At 36.0% G+C, this 21,166-nt stretch overlaps 1 protein-coding gene across 5 annotated transcripts in view; it reads right to left on the bottom strand.

Moving 5' to 3' along the window:
- SYNE2 (spectrin repeat containing nuclear envelope protein 2) overlaps window positions 1–21,166 on the bottom strand; it is a 416,605-nt gene that overhangs the window by 178,693 nt on the left and 216,746 nt on the right. For all 5 annotated transcript variants that reach the window (XM_072629431.1, XM_072629430.1, XM_072629434.1 and 2 more), the window contains exons 56-59: window positions 18,804–19,069; window positions 16,462–16,630; window positions 5,825–5,980; window positions 3,369–3,509 (exon numbers count right to left, since the gene is read on the bottom strand). In XM_072629431.1, the coding sequence (XP_072485532.1) occupies window positions 3,369–3,509; window positions 5,825–5,980; window positions 16,462–16,630; window positions 18,804–19,069 (732 nt within the window). The remainder of the gene's footprint in view (window positions 1–3,368; window positions 3,510–5,824; window positions 5,981–16,461; window positions 16,631–18,803; window positions 19,070–21,166) is intronic.

The raw sequence follows: 21,166 nt of genomic DNA, 5'->3' as shown, positions 1-21,166 counted from the left end.
ATTAAAAAAACATAAATGGTATGCTTAAAAATTTAAGAGTATACTTATCAAATTTGAAGATGACATAAAGTTAGGGAGACAGTTAACACACTGGAAGAAAGGTTCAGAGTCAAAATCATCTTTGTAGCCTAGAGTATTAAATGAATCTAAGATGAAATTCAATGGAGATAAATACAAAGTCTTATACTTGGGCTCAAAATTTTGTTTTCACAATGTAGGAGGGCAGAAGAATAGTTAACAGTTTGAAAAAGATCTGAGGGTCTTAAGGGACAATGTTTCAGCAGTGTCATGTGGCAGCTTTCCCTCCCCACTGTCCCCTCCCCTCCTGTCCCAGCAAAATAAATAAACAAATAATGCCTTCTTGGACTGACTTAAAAGAGACATTGCTTCTAGGAATAAGGAAGCTATAATCCCTCTTTATTCTCCCCTGGTCAGTTTACATCTGGAATACTGTATTCCATTCTGCCATCATGTCATGGTTTAAGAAGGGCTTTGCTCTAGTTACACTTTATATAAGGGTTTTGTTTTCTTTCAATTTGAGGGGGAAGCAATTGAAAGGAAGAAAGAACTAGCAAAAATATCAAAATAAAATAAAAATTAAAAATCCATAGAAGAGAACAAAAGGAAAGTTAGTAAGGAAACACAAACAAGCAAAACAGTTTTGAAAATAACATGAATTTTTTGTAAACGTGGAGAGAGAAGCACATTACACACTGTGCAAATTCTTGTCCACACATACAATTTTTTTTTACCATTCTATTTTGTATATAACATTGCTCTTCTTGTTTAGTATTTGTGAAATTCAGAATTTTTTAAAAATGGGAATTTTTTAAAAAGAATGTTGAGAAGCTGGAGAGTGTGGAGAGAAGACCAAACCAAGATGGCAAAGTCTTGAATATATGTTATATGAGGAAAACTTGGAAGAAGTGATGATACTTTGCTTGAAAAAGCAAAGACTTGAGGAGGTCAGAATATATAGTTTCAAGTATTTTAAGATCTGTCATGTGGAAGAAGGCTTGGACTTGTCCTATTTGTCTATAGGAAGCAAAACTAGGAAGATGGAATGGGTGTAGCCAAAAGGCAAAATTAGATTTAGGTAAAGAGAACTTCCTTAACAATTAAAGCTGTTCCAAAATAGAATGGGTTATTCAGTCAAAGAGTCAATCAATAAACATATAGGAAGCACCTTTTGTGTGCCAGGCACTGAGCTGCCTTGGGAAGTAGAGGGTAACCTGTCCTTAAAGGCCTTCAAACAGAGCATATGTGGCCACTTCTCAGGAATGATAAAGCAAGGCATTCTTTTAGGGTGTGGCATGGACTAGACAGATGACCAATGAAGTTACTTCCAAACCTGAAATTCTGTGATTCTGATGCAGGAATTTGTCCTATGTGGCCTCAGAAAATAAAACTAGTAGCAAAGGCTGAAAGTTCTACAGAGGCAGATGTCAGCTTCATAAAAGGAAGAACTTCTTAATTATTGGTTGTTTGTTAGGATGCTTGGTTGTTGTCCTTCATTCTCCAAGAGGACTTAAAATGACATCGCTACATTGGAGTCAAAATACAGTGTGTCTAATGTGGCTGATCAGATCAATATAAGCTTGGAAGGCTCTATATAAAAATTCATTGGATTACCTTGGGAAGAAATGAGTTCTCTGTCACAGTTGGTCTTCAACCAGAGACTTCAAATGGATGAATTAAGCATGTTATAGTAGGGAAAAGAGATTCCTATTCAGGTACTAGATTGACTTCTGAGTTCTTTTCTGACTATATCTGGGCATGTAATATATTGAAGGCAAAAATCTTTAATAATTTTGTTATCTAAGTGAAATAATCTCTGGGAAACCTATCTACATGAAAACCGACTAAATTAGGTTTACCTAAATTAGGGAGATACCCATAATTTGAAATAAAATCTTTTAAATTAAAATAATTTAAAAATGCTTCTCATATTCTATGTACACTTTGAAAATGTAAACATGGAATCTCAAAGACTATGCACAATGTTCTTCCTAAAATGTGACACCCCAAAACCAAATGTAATGTTCCCAACAGAATATGAACAGGGCAGAGTATATAGTCCCATGATAATTTGTTCAGATATATCTCATTATTGTATTCCTCTCTAGGTCCCTGGTTTTAGTAAGAGTAACGATAAGCTAGAGATTTTCCAGAGAGAGGCAGCCAGGATGGACAAAGTCCTCAAGATTTTGCCAAATGAGAATACTTTGAAGGAACTAGGAAACCTCAGCCTGGAGAAGTCTCAGGGAGCCTGTTCTTTTTTATCCCAAAGGGCAGAACTAGGAGTAGTGGCTGAAAACTGAAAAGAAACTCATTTAGGCTCCCTAACACTTAGATCTATTTAAAAGTAACAGGATGCCTTAGGAGGTAGTGAGTTCTCCCTCACTGAAGGTCTTCAAGATAGCCACTTGCCAGGTACAATACAGAGCACATCTTTTTTGAGACTCAGACGCCTTCTAATGTTGTGATTACTGTGATGGTGAGTTTTAACAAGGATATTATCCACAGGTGCAGTGAGGCTTCAAAGAACAAATGGATAGTAAAGCACTTTGCAAACCTTAAATTCCTATGTAAATGTTGGTTGTTTTTATTATTATTAACCTACAGTCATCTCCAATCTGATGATGACATCATCCTATGAGACTTCTACTGCACTCCGGATGAGCTCACAAAATATAGAGTAATATAGAGATGTGCTACTCAGTATTTAACAATCAGGGGGAGGGGTAGATGGGAATATATGTTTTATATGCATTAACACTTTATACAGTCTAGAAAGTAAACAAAATGATAAATCAAGCCTAGATGACTATTGATTTCTGAGGTGCAAATGCTCACAGTGAAAATTTAACAATTGGCTTTTGCAAGTTTGTTAGAATTGGCTCCAGCACACCCCTAATACTATTTCAATCAAACATTGAATTACATTTGGACCTTCTGAGATGCTTTCATTCTCTTAGGAGTCAGAAGTTTAGTGGTTACTATCTTTCATAACCTATTGAAATGTTTGCTTGCTTTCCTTGTTTTGTTCTTAAGCTTCCTTCGCACCTGAAAATTTACAAGTCAATGACTTGATAAATAGGCTCTATTACTCACCATAAACATATTTTTAAAAAATATAATCTTCATTTCCAAGAGGGAAACCCTATTCACCATTAAAAGTTTCTAGTACTTCCATAATTCTAGCAAACATGTGTCTGTGTGCCCACGTAAAGCAGAAGATGCTCAATACTTCATTAGCTGAGAGTAACAGGGAACACACACTGGAGACCAAGTAGATCCTGAATGAATCAAATTGTGGAATACAGATCAAAGTCATCAACTGAGAGGGAAGAATTAGAGGACATTACCTTTTGAATTTCTTGAGCTTCCTCAATACTTTTGCTTTTCTGTTGCAACATCTTTTCAACATTCTGAAGCCCCTGATTAATTTCTTCTATTTTTTTACTCATCACATAAAAAGGTGAACTCTTCAAGACTTCATTTCTAATCTATAGAAATAGAAAGAGAAAGTCTTATTCAACATCTAGAGACGATTCAGTATCCTTTCCATTTATTCCCTGATAAAGGCTGGTCTGGAGGTACAAAGCGGGTAGTCACTCTGTCATGCAAATTTACTCAGAACAATCCCTCAAGAACTGGGGAATTTTTTTTCTAGGTGGGACATTTATACCAATGCAGCTTATTTGGTATTGAATAGCAATTTTTCTTTACTAAATTAACTATTCATATCCATGCCAAATGTTACAGAAAGTATGTACTATTTAGAATGTCAGAAACATTACCCACAATAGTTGGAGAATACAGCTTGCTTCACAATGCAAACTTCAGAAATAAATTATTCATAACTTGTTATCTCAGCTTCCTGTGACAGCTAAGCACACAAGTTCAGCATTCCTAATAAAACTAAACTTACTCCAAGCAAGCCAAAGAAAACATAATTTCTATCCTAATATTCATTTTGGCCAAAACAATATAGTCTTGAATTCGCTGACACTTGAAAATATAAACTCCTTAATATTTTTGAGTGCTTTTCTTCATAGCAATCAAAGCCTACTCATTGAGCAGCATTATTTTCTACCTGAATTATTTTATTAAAAAAAATAACTTATCTCTAAGAGATTAATGACAATGTGTTGCTTTAAATCTCCCTTGAAGATTCATTCCTTTTGAGAATTATATTGTTTAGAGCTTTGATGTAGTCTCTAAAATAATGATGAAAACGATGATGATGATGATGGCAATGATGACAATGATATCTTATTGTTGCTTAGTACTTTTTAACGTTGCAAATTACTTTTGCAATTTTTCATCTGAGCCTCACAACAACCTTTTATGGGCTTTTTACAAAAGAAGAAACTGAGGAACAGAGAGGATTGATGATTTGCCTAAGATCATAGATAAGATCACTAGCAGAACCAGGAACTAGAATACTCTGGTTTAATCCCAGATCTTTTCCACTAGGCCACACTATTAATATCATCTGCCAGTTTTATTACAAAAAATTTCCACTTGAAAAAGAAGAGAATTTTGTTGTTGTTTGGTGGTTGGGACACTTCGCATGGTTAATCCACCTACATTAAATACATACCGCTTAGATGAACTGCAAATTAAAAAAATTATGATTTAAGAAACACAGACAGCAATTTGAATTATACGAAAGGTTATAGTTTCTACTGTCAGGTGATAACTGTTAGCTGTCATCCTTTGCAAATGTACCTGTGGTCTAAATTACAAGTGGAATTTTTCAGAGGCCCAGCCATTAAAGACCCTAGAAGCCTTAAGTGACTTTTCTAAGGGATTCCACATACTGTTTACAATAGAATAACATTTAGTTTGGCCTGTAATTTTAAGATGTGCTGTTCTAATTAAAGCAATAGTCCCTGATGCTTTAGGAGCTACCCAAAAATCCTATAATAAGGTTTGCTGCTAAATGCATACAAGTAGAGAAGGGAATTCTAACTAACATAATTAATATCTGAGAATGTTATATACAAATATTCTTGACGTTGTAGATGTAACACTCATACCTGTAATATTTGTTATACATTCATCTTTCCTTAGTATAAATATGCTAAGAAATATGATATAGAGTGCAGTTATATCAAAATATAGCTAATTCCATCAATTAAAATAAATTTTTGGCACTAAGAAACATTTTCATTATCAAGTTACAATTTTAAAGATATCTGAAATCAGTAATAAAATGCCACTGTGAGACCTGGATTAAATTAGGAGAGGGGAAAAGCAGGAAGGATAGAAATTAACATTTCATCTTTTGGTTTGAGTTGCCTTTTTGAAAAAAATCACAATAAAATGAACTCTGATTTTCTTTGTTCTCCCATCGGTAACTCATCTTCCTCTCATCTCATCTACCTTCAGGTGTAAAATGTGTTCAAATTGACTCTAAAATTCTTTTTTTCAGAATTATAATCACTTTAAAAAGTTAAGAGCAAACATGTTTTAAGACAAAAATCTATGATTCAGGTCTATTGTAAAAGGTAATAAGTTTGTACTTCACACTAATCAAGAGCATCCTAAATCAGAGATGAAGCACAAGAAGAAAAACATACAGATTATTCAGGTCTCTTATTTCAGTCACTTGAAACTGCTTTAGAGTTCAGTTTCCAATAACAAAATTTTCACTTAGGCAAACCATAAAAAAACATGTATTCATAAATGAAAAGGCAACTAAAATGAAAATGTGAACCCAATTGTATTTTTATCGAAAGGCACATTGCTTCCTCTATCGCATAAATGAGAGATAAACCACAGGAATGAACAATGCTTCCACAAACACCATTACCTTCTCATCTATGTCTTCTAAAGTTTTTTTGCATTCTTCCATCTGGCACTCAATCTCTGCAGGAACTATGGTATACATCTCAGAATACTTGATTCGGAGTTTTTCCATAATATTCTCAAGTGCTAGCTTCTCTTTGTCAATTATTCTCTGAAGAGCCTTAAAACATTAAAGAGGGTTTTCAGTACTAACAAGACACAGGAAAAGTTTAACTCTAAAACTGAAAGCAGTTTCAGAGCACATCCTTATGATTTAAATGAGCAGCTTTTGCATGACAAAACTCTACTATTCATACAAGCTGATTAAACCTGAGAGATGCTCAGTTTGGTCAGATGATGCCTTTCGATTTGTAAGAATTAAACTTGATATCACTTCATAATGTCAACTCATTGTTGTAGAAAGACATTACAACATCTCTGCGCTCCCAAAGAGCCTCTATGATTTAACTTTATCTCTGTAGCATTCCTGATATAAAAACCTGTTCAGAGCAAAAGTTTTCAGAAGTTTTTATTAACTTGTTGCCATTTATGCTTCTTCCTACATTATCATAACAATGATGCAAGCCACTAAAAGCTGGAAGCTTGAAGCAAAAGTGTCTGCTTTCATGTAATTATACAGCACAGTGAGCCCAGCTTCTTTCAAAACGGAGGGTTCCAGTTCCACAGGAAGAATGTGGGTTTTAAAAGATAAAAGCAACTTGAACAAATACTCTATTGGTTGTGTCCTAGAAAGAAAATCTGATCTAAGTTCCCCTTGCAGGAATTATAAAAGAGAAACTCATTTGTTTGGGAAACTTTCCCAAAGATCAGGTGGAAAAATATATAATTTTACAGTGGCCTTTTCTGATAGTCACTATTTGAGGAAGAATTAGTTATTGATCCTGTTAATAAACCAATGCATTGCCCTGAAGAACAATTAGGATTTTATATTCTGTATGATGATTTATCATTGAGTTACTTTTTTACTTCTGACTACCAAACCCTCATCTTTTATCTTTAGTTCTATACAATCAAAGTTAAGTGGAAAGTTATGTAATTATCATAGTAATTCAGACAAATACAGGGCTTGGGGATCTGAATTGCCCACATAATTATGTAATCTTTTATGTTGTTTATATCCAGTCCAAGAGGGCTGCCCTTCATTCAGAGCTCTACATCGATGCTTTTCCCATGATGAACCCCTTAATAAGTGAGATCAAGTTTCCTCTGTCAATATACTGTAACAAAACAGCTCCAGTTATAAGCAGCATACAAATTTTGAATGCATTTGAAAAATTGATTGAAGACTGTTACTGGAAAAGAAGACTCACTTCTCACTCAGAAAGAGGTTATGGTTGTGTCTGTACTTCCCGTGGCTTAAGAAATTAGTGCCTAAGCAAACCTCATTGTGTGGGCAACACCATGTTTGATATGACACTATGTCCCATAGTTAGCTGGGAAAAAACCTGAGTCTAATCTAATACATACAAGTAATCTCAGTGTCCTAGTATGCTATCTGCTAATTATCACAAGAAGAAGATATTGGTCTGATTCCTCAAGAAAACCTATTTTATCATATTATGATTTTATTATATATAATTCTTTATGTTATTTATAGTATATATAATGCCTTCCATACTTCCTTCCTTCCTTCTTTTTTTCCTTCCCTCCCTTTTCTCCCTCTGTCCTTACCAGCAGGTGCTCTGCCCAAAGGAATATAAATTTTGATAGCTGAAATCTAGCAAAAATCTTGGGGTTTAGGGGCTAGATTTCTTTTTTAAGGACCATGCCTTAAACTCATATCACTTTGGCTTTCGTTGATTGCCTAACAACAGATCCCAGCTCAAGCCTCACTTGTTTGGATTCTGACATCTCAGAATAAGTGTAAATAGCAATTGTTTCTGGTATGGCCAGAAACTCTGAGGGTCTTCCCCTCCCAGATTGGTTTTTATTTTTTTGACTAGGTAAAAGAGGCCATTCTTTGCCTCATTTTTACCTAGTCTTTATCACTGAATGGGCATTGCCTCAGACAAACTGAGACCTAGGAAAGACTTTAACTTAAAAAGGCCAAGGTCTCCCACTGCATCATCCCACTGAAGATGAAGCCATCTCCAGTTGTCCTGATATATATCTTGTCACTGAACCCAGATGGCTCCTGAGGAGAGAGTGGGGCTGATGACTTTGCACAGTCTTCCCTCACTTAAATCCAATTCACTTGCAAGTCGTGGTATCTCCTTCCTGATGTCATGATTCTCTTCGAGAACAAAGGACAGACCACAATGCCTTTAGAAATGGTGTAGTTCAAAATCATCTACTCTCTTCCCCAATTCAATCATCAAACATTTATTAAGCCTATAACTTGAAAAGTATCCAGCAAGATACAAAGAAAAATGACATAAAACATGGTCTCTTTGCTCAAGGAGTTTGATATGGAAAGGGAAATGGAGATGCAAAGGCAAAGGGATTGTGAGGGGAACAAGGAGTAATCAATTTCAGCTAAAGTGTCATACATACATGAAGGGCAGTAATGAGAAAGAAAACTGGAAAGTTAAATCAAAGCTAGGTTATAGTGAAATTTCAATAACAAGCTATAAAAGCTAGACTTTATTTGGTTAGCATTGAAGATGTTAACCAAAAGTCACAAATTCACAAGCAGTCACTGAAGTTTTCTAAAGACTAGAGATCAGAAGTAGGTATTAAATAGATTAATTTAATGGCAACATTTAGAAATGGAGTGAGGAAAGACTAGAGGCAGGAAGACCAATAAGGAGGCTACCGTGATGCTGCAGACAAGAGGTAAAGTGGGTCTAAATTAGCATGTTAACAGTGGGAACTAAAAGGATTTGAGTGATTTTGCAAAAGTAGACTTAAGAGGGCTGGCTCAGCAGCTTAGATGCACATAGGAAAGGGAGGGAAGAAAGAAATCAATAATGACAGTAAGGTTTTATTCCTAGGTAAGTAGGAGAATGGTTTGTAGGATACCCACTCCGGGAAACATTGCCAACTTGTATTTGTACTAGTGGTTTGGACCACCTGAGGGCACCAGGTGGTGGTGCCACAGGTTCTAGAGTACCCACGGATATGGGCTCTTTGTGCAATAGACCATATTTTCCATTAATAATAATCTGGAAGACACAATTAGCGCTTAGGTGTTTACTAATAAGGCATATATAAAAAAAACAGTAGCTACAAAATATTTCCTATCCCCCATAACCTAGGATGATGCAGTTTCCCCCAAATACACACAGCATGCGGAGAAGAACGAGCTAAAATTTAGAGTATAATGATAACGAGGCTAGCACACAATGACAATGTGGCCAACTCTAGATGACTCTTGTTATAACTCTGGAACTATTTGAACTCCAAATCCTTTCTTTCCTCATGTAGTCCTCTTCGTATCCAACTCTCAATTGCGAGAACTAGCTTTTTTGAATCCACTGCCAGATCTCCAGGGGTTATGTTTCGTGCAGCTATTTCTGGTCTCAAGTGACTGCCTGTCTGTATTTGTGTCTGTCTATAGCAGAAGCTCTTAACATGGGGTCCATTAACTTTGTAAAATATTTTGATAATAGTATTTCAATGTAATTGGTTTCCTTTGTAATCCAATGTATTTCATTTGATGTATTTAAAAAAACAGTATTCTGAAAAGTGAGAGATAGGATTCAGAAGACTAGTACTAAAGGAGTCCATGAAGCTAAAAAAGGTTAAGAATTCCTGATATGGATAAATATCTTTTAGTATGAAAGAGCTGGAAGTGGATGTGGAATAGAATATGTCTCTGTTCCTTCATCTGTGTCCCAAACTCTCCTGAAATGACTTGTCAACTGCTGAATGGGGTAAGTAGCTCTGTGGCTGAATGACATGGCCAATGGGAAGGGACAGGAGAGGAAAATCCCCAATCTCTCTCCATCAAAAGCTAAAGAACTAGGTTCTTCCCCAGTTGTTGGTTCTCTCTCCAATGTCTTCAGAAATTACAAAACTATCTCTAGGATTAAACTGTTTAAAGTCTTTCAATAATGTAGAGTTTTTTTTTTCTTGTCTAATGATATTACCCCCCCTTCCGACTCAGAGAGGTATTCATACTGCTTAAAGGAATGATAGGGTATTAACACTTCATGTTCTGTGATTAGTTTCTATCAGTACATCAACTGAGTTGGGAGAGGGAAAAAAACCAAAACTTACTCCTTTGCAATGGGGTAAGGTTAACAGATATGGCATTAAGAGAAGAAAAGAACTTAGAAAAGGGTCAATTTAGAGCAAAGCATGACAAGTTTGGTTTTTAAAATACAGTTTTCAAACAAAAAAAGTACCAATTGATTAGGGAGTGGCTGAATAAATTATGGTACATAATAAGTAATGAAATATTATTGTGTCATAAATAATGATGAATTATACAGAATATAGAGAAATGTGGGAGGACTCATACGAAATGTTACAGAGTGAAAAAATGGAGCTAAGAGAACAACACATTCAATGACTGCCATAGTACAGATGCTAACAGCAACTAAATTATGATGAATTATGATGAAAACTCTTGGTCCTAGAGAAATGATAAGGAAATATATTGTTTTCTTCTAAGTAGAGAGGGAATAATGTGGTAAGATGGCGAATGCATTATAGACTATCAGAAGCATTTGCTGTGTTGTTTTGTTAGTCTTAAAAGGTTTTGTTTTTGTTTTGTGTGCTTGTCCTTCATTGCCGAAGAAGACCATGCCATCAGAGAAACGATGACGTGACTTGCACTTGACTTTGTTTTGAGTGAGGGAGGGCTGTGCAAGGTTACCAGTCTCACTCCAGAGCCATCTGAATCCAATGACCAGATATTCATCAGGATGACTGGAGATGACCCAGGATGAGGCAATTGGGGTTAAGTGACTTGCCCAAGGTCACACAGTTAGTGAGTGTCAAGTGTCTGAGGTGAGATTTGAACTCAGGTCCTCCTAATACCTGCACTGGTGTTCTATCTACTGCACCACCTAGCTGCCCTTTTGTAAAGAAGGGTCCAATGTGGGGCGGGGGGGGGAGTTGAGGAGAATTAACTGTGATATAAAAACAAAAGGCAATATCAATACCATATATGCCAATAGTTTTTTTGGACAAAAAAAAAGAAATACAGATTTTAAGATGCCGAGGTGATATCCAGTTGATTTGACAAGAAGATGTGAGTCTGGAGATAAGGAAAGAAAGAGGCCAGGACTAAAGATAAGGGATCTGAAAGACATCTCATTTTAAAAAATCATTGAAATTGTGGGATTGGATGAGATCTCACCAGAAAAGAATGGATATTGACATGTGGTCAAGGACTGCACCTTGGTGGACATCTCCACTTAGGGGGCAGGAGCAAAAAAAATCAAATGAAGGAAGTATGTCAGAGAGGAAGGAGGACACTGAGAGTTCAAGATCATAGAAGGCAAAGAGAGTATCAAAGAACACAGAAGTTGTTGGTCAGTCCCTTCTTTCAAGGCACAAGGGATGGAGGATAGAAAGGATAATGATAATTCCGCTTTTAGCATGATGCCCTCCCTTGACTGTATTATTAATGTATTTTTGCTTAATTTGAAGATCTTTCCCACCATTAATAGGCCCTTAGGATTTTGATCTAGGAAACTCCCTTCATCTGGAGTTCAAAATACCCCTTCTGAGAAGCAGTTGTTAGCTGCATATTGGGCTTTGGTAGAGACTGAACAACTGACTCTGGACCATGAGGTAATACTAAGCCCTGAAATCCTAATTATGACCTGAATAATGAATACCCCAGCTTCTCACAGAACTGGACATGCACAAGGCTAGCATAACTAAACAGAAACACTATATTCAAAATAGATCTAAAACAGGCTAAAATGGAATTTCTCCTTTACATGAATCTATAGCAAACATAGATACTGAGGGAAATGATACACTCCCTGAGCCAAAGCAACAGTGGGTACAGTCCTTGGTAAAATGGAATGAGGGATATGATGGATTAACTGAAGAACTAAAGAAACCTGCATGGTTTACTCATGGGACAGCAAAATATTTGGGCCACAAAAGACACTGGAAAGCAGTAGCCTATAACCCACATACTAGGCAGACTTTGGAAAGTATTGGGATAGGTAGAACTAGTCAATATGCTGAACTTATGGCAGTACACCAAGCTATCAAAACAGAACAAGGAGGACAGTGTCATATATTCACTGATTCACAGGCAGGAGCTAATGGGTTAGTTATATGGATGCTCATGTGGAAAAATCAAATTGTGAAATTCATGGCAAACAAGTCTGGGGCAAAGAATTATGGGAAGATATACGGGACATGTCTTTGGTTACTAATTTATCAGTTTTTCTAGTAGATACTCACATGGCTCTCACCATGCCAGAACGTGGGTACAATGAACATTCTGATAGACTAGCAAAGACTGCTACTTAACATATTGTCTCTACTCTGACACCCAATTGATGATCCAGTACTAGCAAAATGGGTCCATCAAATGGCTGGCCATTTAGGGGTCCAGGCCACACACCAGTGGGTATAAGACTAAAGTATTAGTATCTCTCATTGATTATTAAAACAAGTAACAGGAATGTTACATATGTCAATTGGAAAAGGAACAAACTATTCCTCGGGTAGTAACTGGAAAGATAGAAAGGGGAAAGTACCAGCCCAGATTTGGCAAATAGATTATATTGGACCCCTATCCCAAGATAAAGGATACAAATTTATATGTACTTGTGTTGACACCTATTCAGGTGTACTAGTGGCTTGTCCCTATAAGAAGGCAACCCAGGAATACACCAGTAAAACTTTAGATATGAGAAGTCTATTATTATGGAACCCCAACACAGATTCAAAGAGACAATAGGTCACATTTCAAAGGCAATGAAATGAAGAGATATTGTGTATTAAACAATATAGAATGAATATATCATGTTCCATATTATCCATAAGCATCTGGGTTAATTGGAAAAATGAATGGATTATTGAAAGAACAGTTAAGAAAGTTAAGTTCTAATCATTCTTCTCAACATTGGAAAGATAATTTGTTCCCTACTTTACATAATTTGAATAATAGACCATTGGGAGGAAGAAGTACACCTCTAGCCAGAATGATGACCCCAAATCTGCAAATTAGAAAACAACAAACACATAAGATCCCAAATATTGAATATTGGACTGTGAAGTCTGATGTCCCAGCACCGTATCCGGGAAAACCTGGTTCAGCAGGATATGATTTACATTGCTTAGAGGACTTTTGGTTGGATAGAAAAGAAATAAGAAAAATCTCTACTGGAATATGTATAAGAATCCCTAAAAAATCATTTTGGATGGATATAAGCAAAATCAGGATTAGCAGCTCAAGGAATACATATATTGGCTGGAATGATAGATTCTAATTATCAAGGAGAAATTATTATGTTATTCCAAGATGTAGGTGAAGAACCCATATAGTTTTGTAAAAATAATAGAATAGTTCAAGTAATTATTATTCCTTATGAAGCAATACCCCTTGTGAAAACTGACCCTCCTTCTACAATAACTATCAGAGGAACTGAAGGGTTGAGTTCTACTGATAGAATAAAATTGGGAGCTAAAGTATGGGCAAAACAGAAGCCAGACAATACTCCAAAGGCTGTGGAAATTACAGCACGCGGAAAGATAATACTGTAATTATTGTTGATTCAGGAGCAGATGATTACTATATATTCTACCGTGAGCGAGGCTATGATACTGGGTTCATGGACTGCAGGAGCATGGCTGACCTTATATCTACCCTCCTTCTGGTGGTCTCCTTGTGTCTTTTTTGGCTTTTTATCTTTTAAATTTATTTGCTAGATTTGTTTCCTACAGGCTTAGTACCCTCCACCTGCAGATGCCTGATCACTTAAGCCGGATGTCACCCCCTGTCCACGACTGTGATGTGTCACCCCTGGACCTGGCATCAACCAAGCTCCAGATGCCAGCTAAAGAACTGACCTCTCAAAAGGGATTTCTTGGGGCAGTGACAGCTCTATGTCCAATTTCAGCAGGAAGTAACTATGGAAGAAAAGATCTTCACTCCTTACTCTGAGATTTGGGGCCCCATGTGTTCAAGGGGTGAATGATGGGGTGCTTGTGCTCAAGCCCCATCCTAAGATATTATTTTATAAGCTTATTTTGTGTGATTCCTATTATATTGTTGTAAAGTTCTGTTCACACCAGTTGCCCCATTGATCTATGTAATGGATAAGAAAGATCTTGGGGTCAAATGAATTGTTATTGTATTTTTACTTAATTTGAAGACCTTTCCCACCCATTAATAGGCCCATGTGACCTGCTTAGATCACATGGAAGCCTAAGTCATATATGATGAGAGGAGCTTGCTGAACGGGTAGAACAGAAAGGGTGGAGCAAAACTGCGAGAAAGTTGGTAAGAGCATTTAGAGCAGAGAGAGAGGGGACACAGGCAGGCAGACAATTCTGGTTGTGAGTATCTGATTGTGGGAAGGTTCCAGCACTGGTACGCGAGGGAAAGGCTTGGGAATGGTGCAGTAGCACCCTTACATTATACATTAGCATACTGTTTATTGTATATTGTAGTATATTACATTATACACTAGTATATATTAGTATAGTGTACATTAGTATATTGACTTCTTGGTTACTATGATGGATTTGGTTTTCTGGTATCTGAATAAGTGTTTACTCTCTGCCTTCTATAAGAAAAGTCTATTATACTTTACAATTCAGAACTACACTGGCATATTCACAGTCACCTTCTGTGCGGTGAATATTGCCTTGGTGATACACTGACCTCCTTCAGTCAGTTAAGTGCTTTGTTCTTCCGGATTCATGTAGTACTTTTTTTAGCCAGCTATCTAAAGAAATTATCATGTAATCGTGAGTGTTATAGTTATCCACTAAATTGTGGGTTCCATGAGGGGAGGGACCATGCATTATCTAAACAGTATATTTCTCTCAATGTCTAGGACAATACTATGCCTAATAGGTGCTTAGTAAATGTTTGCTGAATGAAAACAGAAAAAAAAGATTTTAATATGTACAGGACAGGACAATGGCTGAAGTCTTAGTAAAATAGGAATCAATGTTTTTAACTAAGAAAATGAAAAGTGTTCTGCACTTGGGATTTTGAGGCCACTGATAAAGGTTTGGAACAATTACTATGTGAAATGGGAGAGGGAATCAAAAAGAGACAAGAAAACAGGGAAGATCCTGACATTCAAATGGCACCACACTGTACAACAGACACAAGCAAATGGTATGAACAACATAATTACAGGATCCCCTTCAGGATCCTATATTCAACTCCATGCAATTTACATCAGTTATTAAGTGCCTACTCTATCCAAATCACTGTGCTAGGCTGAGATTAAAAAGACAAAAATAAAGCAGTCCCAGCCTTCAAAGATATATACTATTTTCAGAAAACAACACGTACATAAATGCACACCATACAAAATGTAAATACAATAAAATACCCTCCTTGGAGAACCAGAGACATTGTGGGACCAGGCCACTTCTGTCACTGAAATGTAATACACCTGTTTTGAAAAGGTTTTCTGTTACAGTTATCTGTCTGGGATCCCTGTCTACCCTCTGTGTGGGAGTGGAAATAGACAGTATCACTTAAAGTGGGTAAGACTTGGTAAAGAAACAGCTAAAAGAAAAATCCAAAGGTTATTTGATCCACAGAATAGACAATGAGGTCCTTAATAGACCCTTCATATCAAATATATGAAGTGAATGTATTTTTCCCCACTATTTCCCTGAATTAGGGAAGTGGTAGTTCACTCTGGTCTACAAACACAAATCACTTATCATGATTTCCTTCTCTCATATCTGTGCTAATCATTCTCTTAAGCTTGATCTAATCTTCTCCACCATCTCAACCTATAGAAATTCCAATCACTCTTTCAGGTCTGTTGAAATGCCACCACCTCCAGGATGCTTTCCCAGATGATTTCCCCCTCCTCTGAACTTCTACAAGAATTTGCTTGTGTCATTCATATGACACCAATTATCTGTGGTTTGTTATAGTTATTTGTATGTCTTATCTTTCCTGCCATAAGTGTACATATTGAGTTCTTTTTCAAAGATCACAAGGCAAAAGAAGGTACATATAAAGACAGAAGTGTGTTGAGAACAGGAGGAGCATAAAGGTAGGCAGTCATATGATCTCCTTAGTTCCTTTTCAATTCTTTCATTCCTAATCAAGGTGGTAGTCATATATTTCTAGTGATTACTGACCCTCCAGTCTCCCATTTTTTAAAATAAATTCTATTACACCTCATTTACCACAGTACATAAGTTGAAAGCTGTATAGATAGATATATATTGACCAGACAGATTAATCATATATCCAGGGCTATGCTTGAACCAGAGTGAACTGGGCTGATGGTTGAGTATTCAGTGTAAGCACTTACAACTTGGAAACTGGAGTATTCTACAAACCAGGGCTTGACTTATTGTTTTCTTGATTGTTTAGATTTAAGAAAGTGATGGAGAAAATAAAATGTTAATAGTGCAGATTAAACTTAAAAGTGTATCATGCATACATTCTTTTTCTGTTTGTTGTTAAACATTTACCAGCACCTCTTCATACACCACAACAGTGACAGATTGCCTCATCAGAAAGTGCAACTGAAGTCACATTGCATTACTCCTTTTGGCCAATGACCTGTCACTAACCTCCAACTGATCCTCCCTTTCTGGGTCTTCTTCCAATGCCATGTCATGGAAAGAGGCTGTTATTTTTTCAAATGAATACCTCAAAGCAATTATTTCTTTACTGATATTACTTCTCTCTTCAATTTCAAACTGTACCAATTTTTTATTTGCTTGAGCTTTCTGAGAGAGCCTGAAACAAGAAACAATATCAAAGGTAGTTTAAACAACTTTCTTTATCCTTTTTTTTTTTGCAAATAGTTGTTTTATTTTAAAAATTAAAAAATACCAATATCCCACCTAGAATAACACTTTTTCTGAATAAAGAGATAGCATCTGTAATGATTTTTTCAATCACTTATGTGAGACATATGAAATAGCTAAGTTTCCCCACAGTTAAAGTCATTAAGAGTCACAGCCTTGTGACAAATCTTAAGATAAGGGTTGCCAACCAATCAGCAGTGAGAAAAAGATATTCAGGAACCACAAACTCGGGGTGCTAGGTAAACCGGCTCAAACTGGCCAGGGTTAATCCCAGGTGAGTGACTTCTTGCTACTGCACATGCTCAGTGAACCTCATGCATATTACCTTACATGCCCTGCATAAAATTATGACCTCATTAAGTGAACATGCATTGCATGACCAGTGAGGGAGAACATATCAAGGAGTTACATGGGGTGGACATATAAGGAAGATTGTAACCCAGGAAGGTTAGGACCAATCCTGATCTGGAAGAGAGGAGTTAGGATTACTAACCTTATAAAGCTTGCTTTTCCTTCTGTATTGGGTACACTCTCTTTTACTAAGGAGGTGTGCTCGCTTCTTGCAAGAATCAAAGGAAAAAGTCCTTCAACCTCTCAAATAAAAAGCTTGAGATGCCAACTTTGGAATTGAGTCTGGGGTCTTCCTTATAACACTTACATACATATAAATGTGTGTGTCATCATTATGGATAGTAATCCAAACAAAATCTTTCTCAGACCTATCTTTTTTACCAATTTCTACATTCTATCTAATTTCATTTTCATTTTTTCCACCAAGAGTTACATTAGGATTTCTAGCAAGCCTAGGATCTGCTACAAAAGGTAATTTGAGGATGTATACTTAATCAAATTATGCAAACCATCTTAAAAAAAAAAATCCTACTATTTTTCATCCCCATTTCCTCTTAAATAGGATGTGCCTACCAGACAAAAATTGCAAATCCTGCACCCAGAGCAATACCAGGATAGAGTATTTCCTCATCAGCTGTGGTAATAGACTCTCTGATCTCTTTTGTCACCCACTCACTGATGATTACACATTTTATAGACATTATTTAGGGTTGGTTCTAATCTAATCATTATATCTTTAGAAAGACTAAATTTCTACCTGTATTCATATGAAAAAATGCTATAAATCACTATTGATTGGAGAGATGCAAATCAAAACAACTCTGAGGTAATACATCATACCTATCAGATTGGCTAACATGATAAAATAGGAAAATGATAAATGTTGGAGAAGATGTGGGAAAGTTAGAACATTAATTCATTGTTGGTGGAGCTGTGAGCTGATGCAACCACTCTGGAGGGCAATTTGGAACTATGCCCAAAGGGCTACAAAAATGTGCATACCCTTTGACCCAGCAATATGGCTTCCAGGGCTATAACCCAAAGGATCATAAAAATGGGAAAAGGACCCACAGGTACAAAAATATTTACAGCAACTCTTTTTGTGGTGGCCAAGAACTGGAAATTGAGGGGATGACCATCAATTGGGGAATGGCTGAACAAGTTGTGTTATGTGAATGGCATGGAATAATACTGAGCTGTAAAAAATGATGAATAGGCAGACTTCAGAAAATCCTGGAAAGACTCATATGAACTGATGATGAGTGAAGTAAGCAGAACTAGGAGAACATTGTTCATAGAAAAAGCCACAGCATGTGATGACTGACTTTGATAGACTTCTCAGCAATGCAAGGACCTAAAACAATTCCAAAGGACTCAAAATGCAATCCACATCTGGAGAAAGAACTATGGAGCTGGAATGCAGAGCAAAGCAGACTATTATTTTTTGTTTTATTTTTTTCTTTCTCATGGTTTCTCCCATTTGTTATGTCTTCTATGCAACATGACTAATGTGAAAATGTGCTTAATAGAAATGTATGTGTAGAGCCCATGTAAGATTACATGTCATCTTGGGGAGGGAGTGGTAAGGGAGGTGGAGAAAATTTAAAACTTATGGAAGTGAATGTTGAAAACTAAAAAGAGATAAATTGAAAACTGTAAAAAAAAAGTTTAAATTTAAGTCAACATCTAAAATATACAACTAACTTCTCAACCATTGCTATTTCATTTCATCTCATATAACTAGATCTTACTTGGAACATCGATCTTGCATGGACCAAATCTCTTGGAATACTGGAACAGATTCAGTTGTCTCTATACTTTCAGGAACACTCATAATACTTTTTATCCGGTGAAGAAGTAAAGTAAATAGCAGCTGCTCCCTCTCCAGGTTCTCCTCATATTGGCAGAAACATTCTAGGGCTTCAGATAGTTCCTCATTGGTGGCTGCTTCTTTTGGTTTGGCACTCTCAGGGAATTCTTCTTGGAGATTATCTAAAATAATTGCTTCCCGTTCAATCTAGGTCAACAAGGGGAATAAACATTAAGATGTGGTTTGTTTGTTTTTTTTGTCAACCTAAGAAATCTCTTTGATGGTCATAACAACACAGGCTGTTACTAAGCATTCCTGATTTTGGAAAAGTCATGTCAGACATCAAGAATATATACAATTCTCTGCTGACGGTAATTCTGTTTTTCTGAATAAAAGTAATTTTGATTTAGCTATTTGTCCATATGAATTTTCAAAGACCTCAGAAAATCTTTTAAAGAAATTCATCCATCATATGTGAAATAAATACAGGTCTATCCTAGAAGTCTTACTTCAGTCTTAAGCTTTAATAGCTTAAAAATAGCTACTTAAATGACTATTTTTTAAAGTTTAAGACTGCACTAAGACTTTTGGGACATCTGTAATACTATTGGACAAAAAAGTAAACTACTGAAATGAATGTTAATAAAATGAAAGCACAAATGTAATTTTTCCCTTTGTATGCTACCTAAGAGATTATATACAAATATACATATATATATACACACATACGTACATATTTAAAATATACTTTCTGATATTATACAATAATGTTGTCTTAGAATCATACAGTAAATGTGATCATACTTCCAGTTGATGACATTTGCTTTTTTCCCATTTTTTTCCTGCTATGAAGAGTACTGCTATGAATATTTTTATATATATGAAACCTACTTGAGGCACATTTCTAATAAGAACTATGAAGAACTTAGTGAATTTTCCCACAGAACTCCAAATGACTTATACAAACCAGAATGCCAATTATTAATTTGCAAGATATTGACCAACCACACTGAGTTTTAATATAGTTCAGGGATAAATAGTATACTTGCCTTCCCACAGTATCTCCTACATTGACCATTTTTATCTTTTGTAATTGGCAATTTGATGAATGTAAGGTAAATTCTCAGAACTCTTTTAATTTACAGGTTTATTATTATTAGTGATTTGTATTATTTTTTCATATAGTTACTGACAGTTCAAAATTCTCCTTTTTAAAACTACATTCATATCTTCTAATTACTTATCTATTGGAGAACAGTTCTTTATTTTATATACTTGCCTTTGTTCCAATGTAGCTTGGATACTATACTTTTATCTAAGACATATGATACAAAGGTTTTTTTTTTTCCCATTTGACATTTTCTCTTTTTATCTTCATGATAACTTCTATCCCTTGTTTGGTTTAGAACTCCCCTACCACCCCTATTCCCACATAGTTATGGAGGAAATTTTCTTCTCTAATTTTTATGACATAATTATAATATTTAGATCTGTTATCCATTTGGAATTTACTGCTGTATAAGGCATAAGATGGTTTTACCAACCCATTTTTAGTACACAAGTCTAAGAACTCTAACCAGTTGGGTTATCTGGATCCTCAGCTAATTAGAAATAAAGGGGGAGAGGAAAGAAAGGGATAGGAAAGCTTAACTGCTATAGGAAATAAGTACACTGACTTTAGTGAAAAAAAAAAATGGTAACCAGTAACTACAAAGGAAGTAAGAAACTATAAAAAGGAAAACCCAATAGTCTAGAGACAGGTAGTCATACTTGTCCCAGAAGGTAACACTGTATTAAAACTCAGTAGTCTAATCAAGCAATTTAGTCAGTAGATATTTGCAAATGAATGAATAATTGTCATTATGTAAGCCATTTGTGAGCTTGGTATGTGTAAATCAGTCTGTCAGAATCTGGTCACCTCTGGGTCAGATAATGAAATCAACTTCTACCTGCAAAGGCAAAGGAAAAGACCTTTGCCCTAAGGTGATCATATCAAGATACTCTTTACCATCACCTCTTACCTGCAACATTGGGGATTCTTATTTAGGATTAACAAGTATACAATTAAATAGTGTATATGGGGCCACCCCTCCTTGGAATCTCTCATTACTTTATTTTAGCATGAGGGCTGGCCCTCCTAGTCTAGACCCAAATCACTTCTTACCTTGATCACTGCAAGAGACTCCTAAGAAATCAATCCCCTTCCTCCAGCTGTTCCCCTTCTAAACATCCTGGCCAAATGTACAGCCTTAATTAAATCAGGGAATTGATAAAAGTCTGGATTTTTCTACTACATATCTGATA

The sequence above is a fragment of the Notamacropus eugenii genome, chromosome 1 (assembly GCF_028372415.1).
Source record: "Notamacropus eugenii isolate mMacEug1 chromosome 1, mMacEug1.pri_v2, whole genome shotgun sequence".
In the NCBI taxonomy this organism is placed as follows: Eukaryota; Metazoa; Chordata; class Mammalia; order Diprotodontia; family Macropodidae; genus Notamacropus; species Notamacropus eugenii.
The sequence above is the reverse complement of the archived record's forward strand: the minus strand, read 5'-3'. Positions and strand labels throughout refer to the sequence as shown.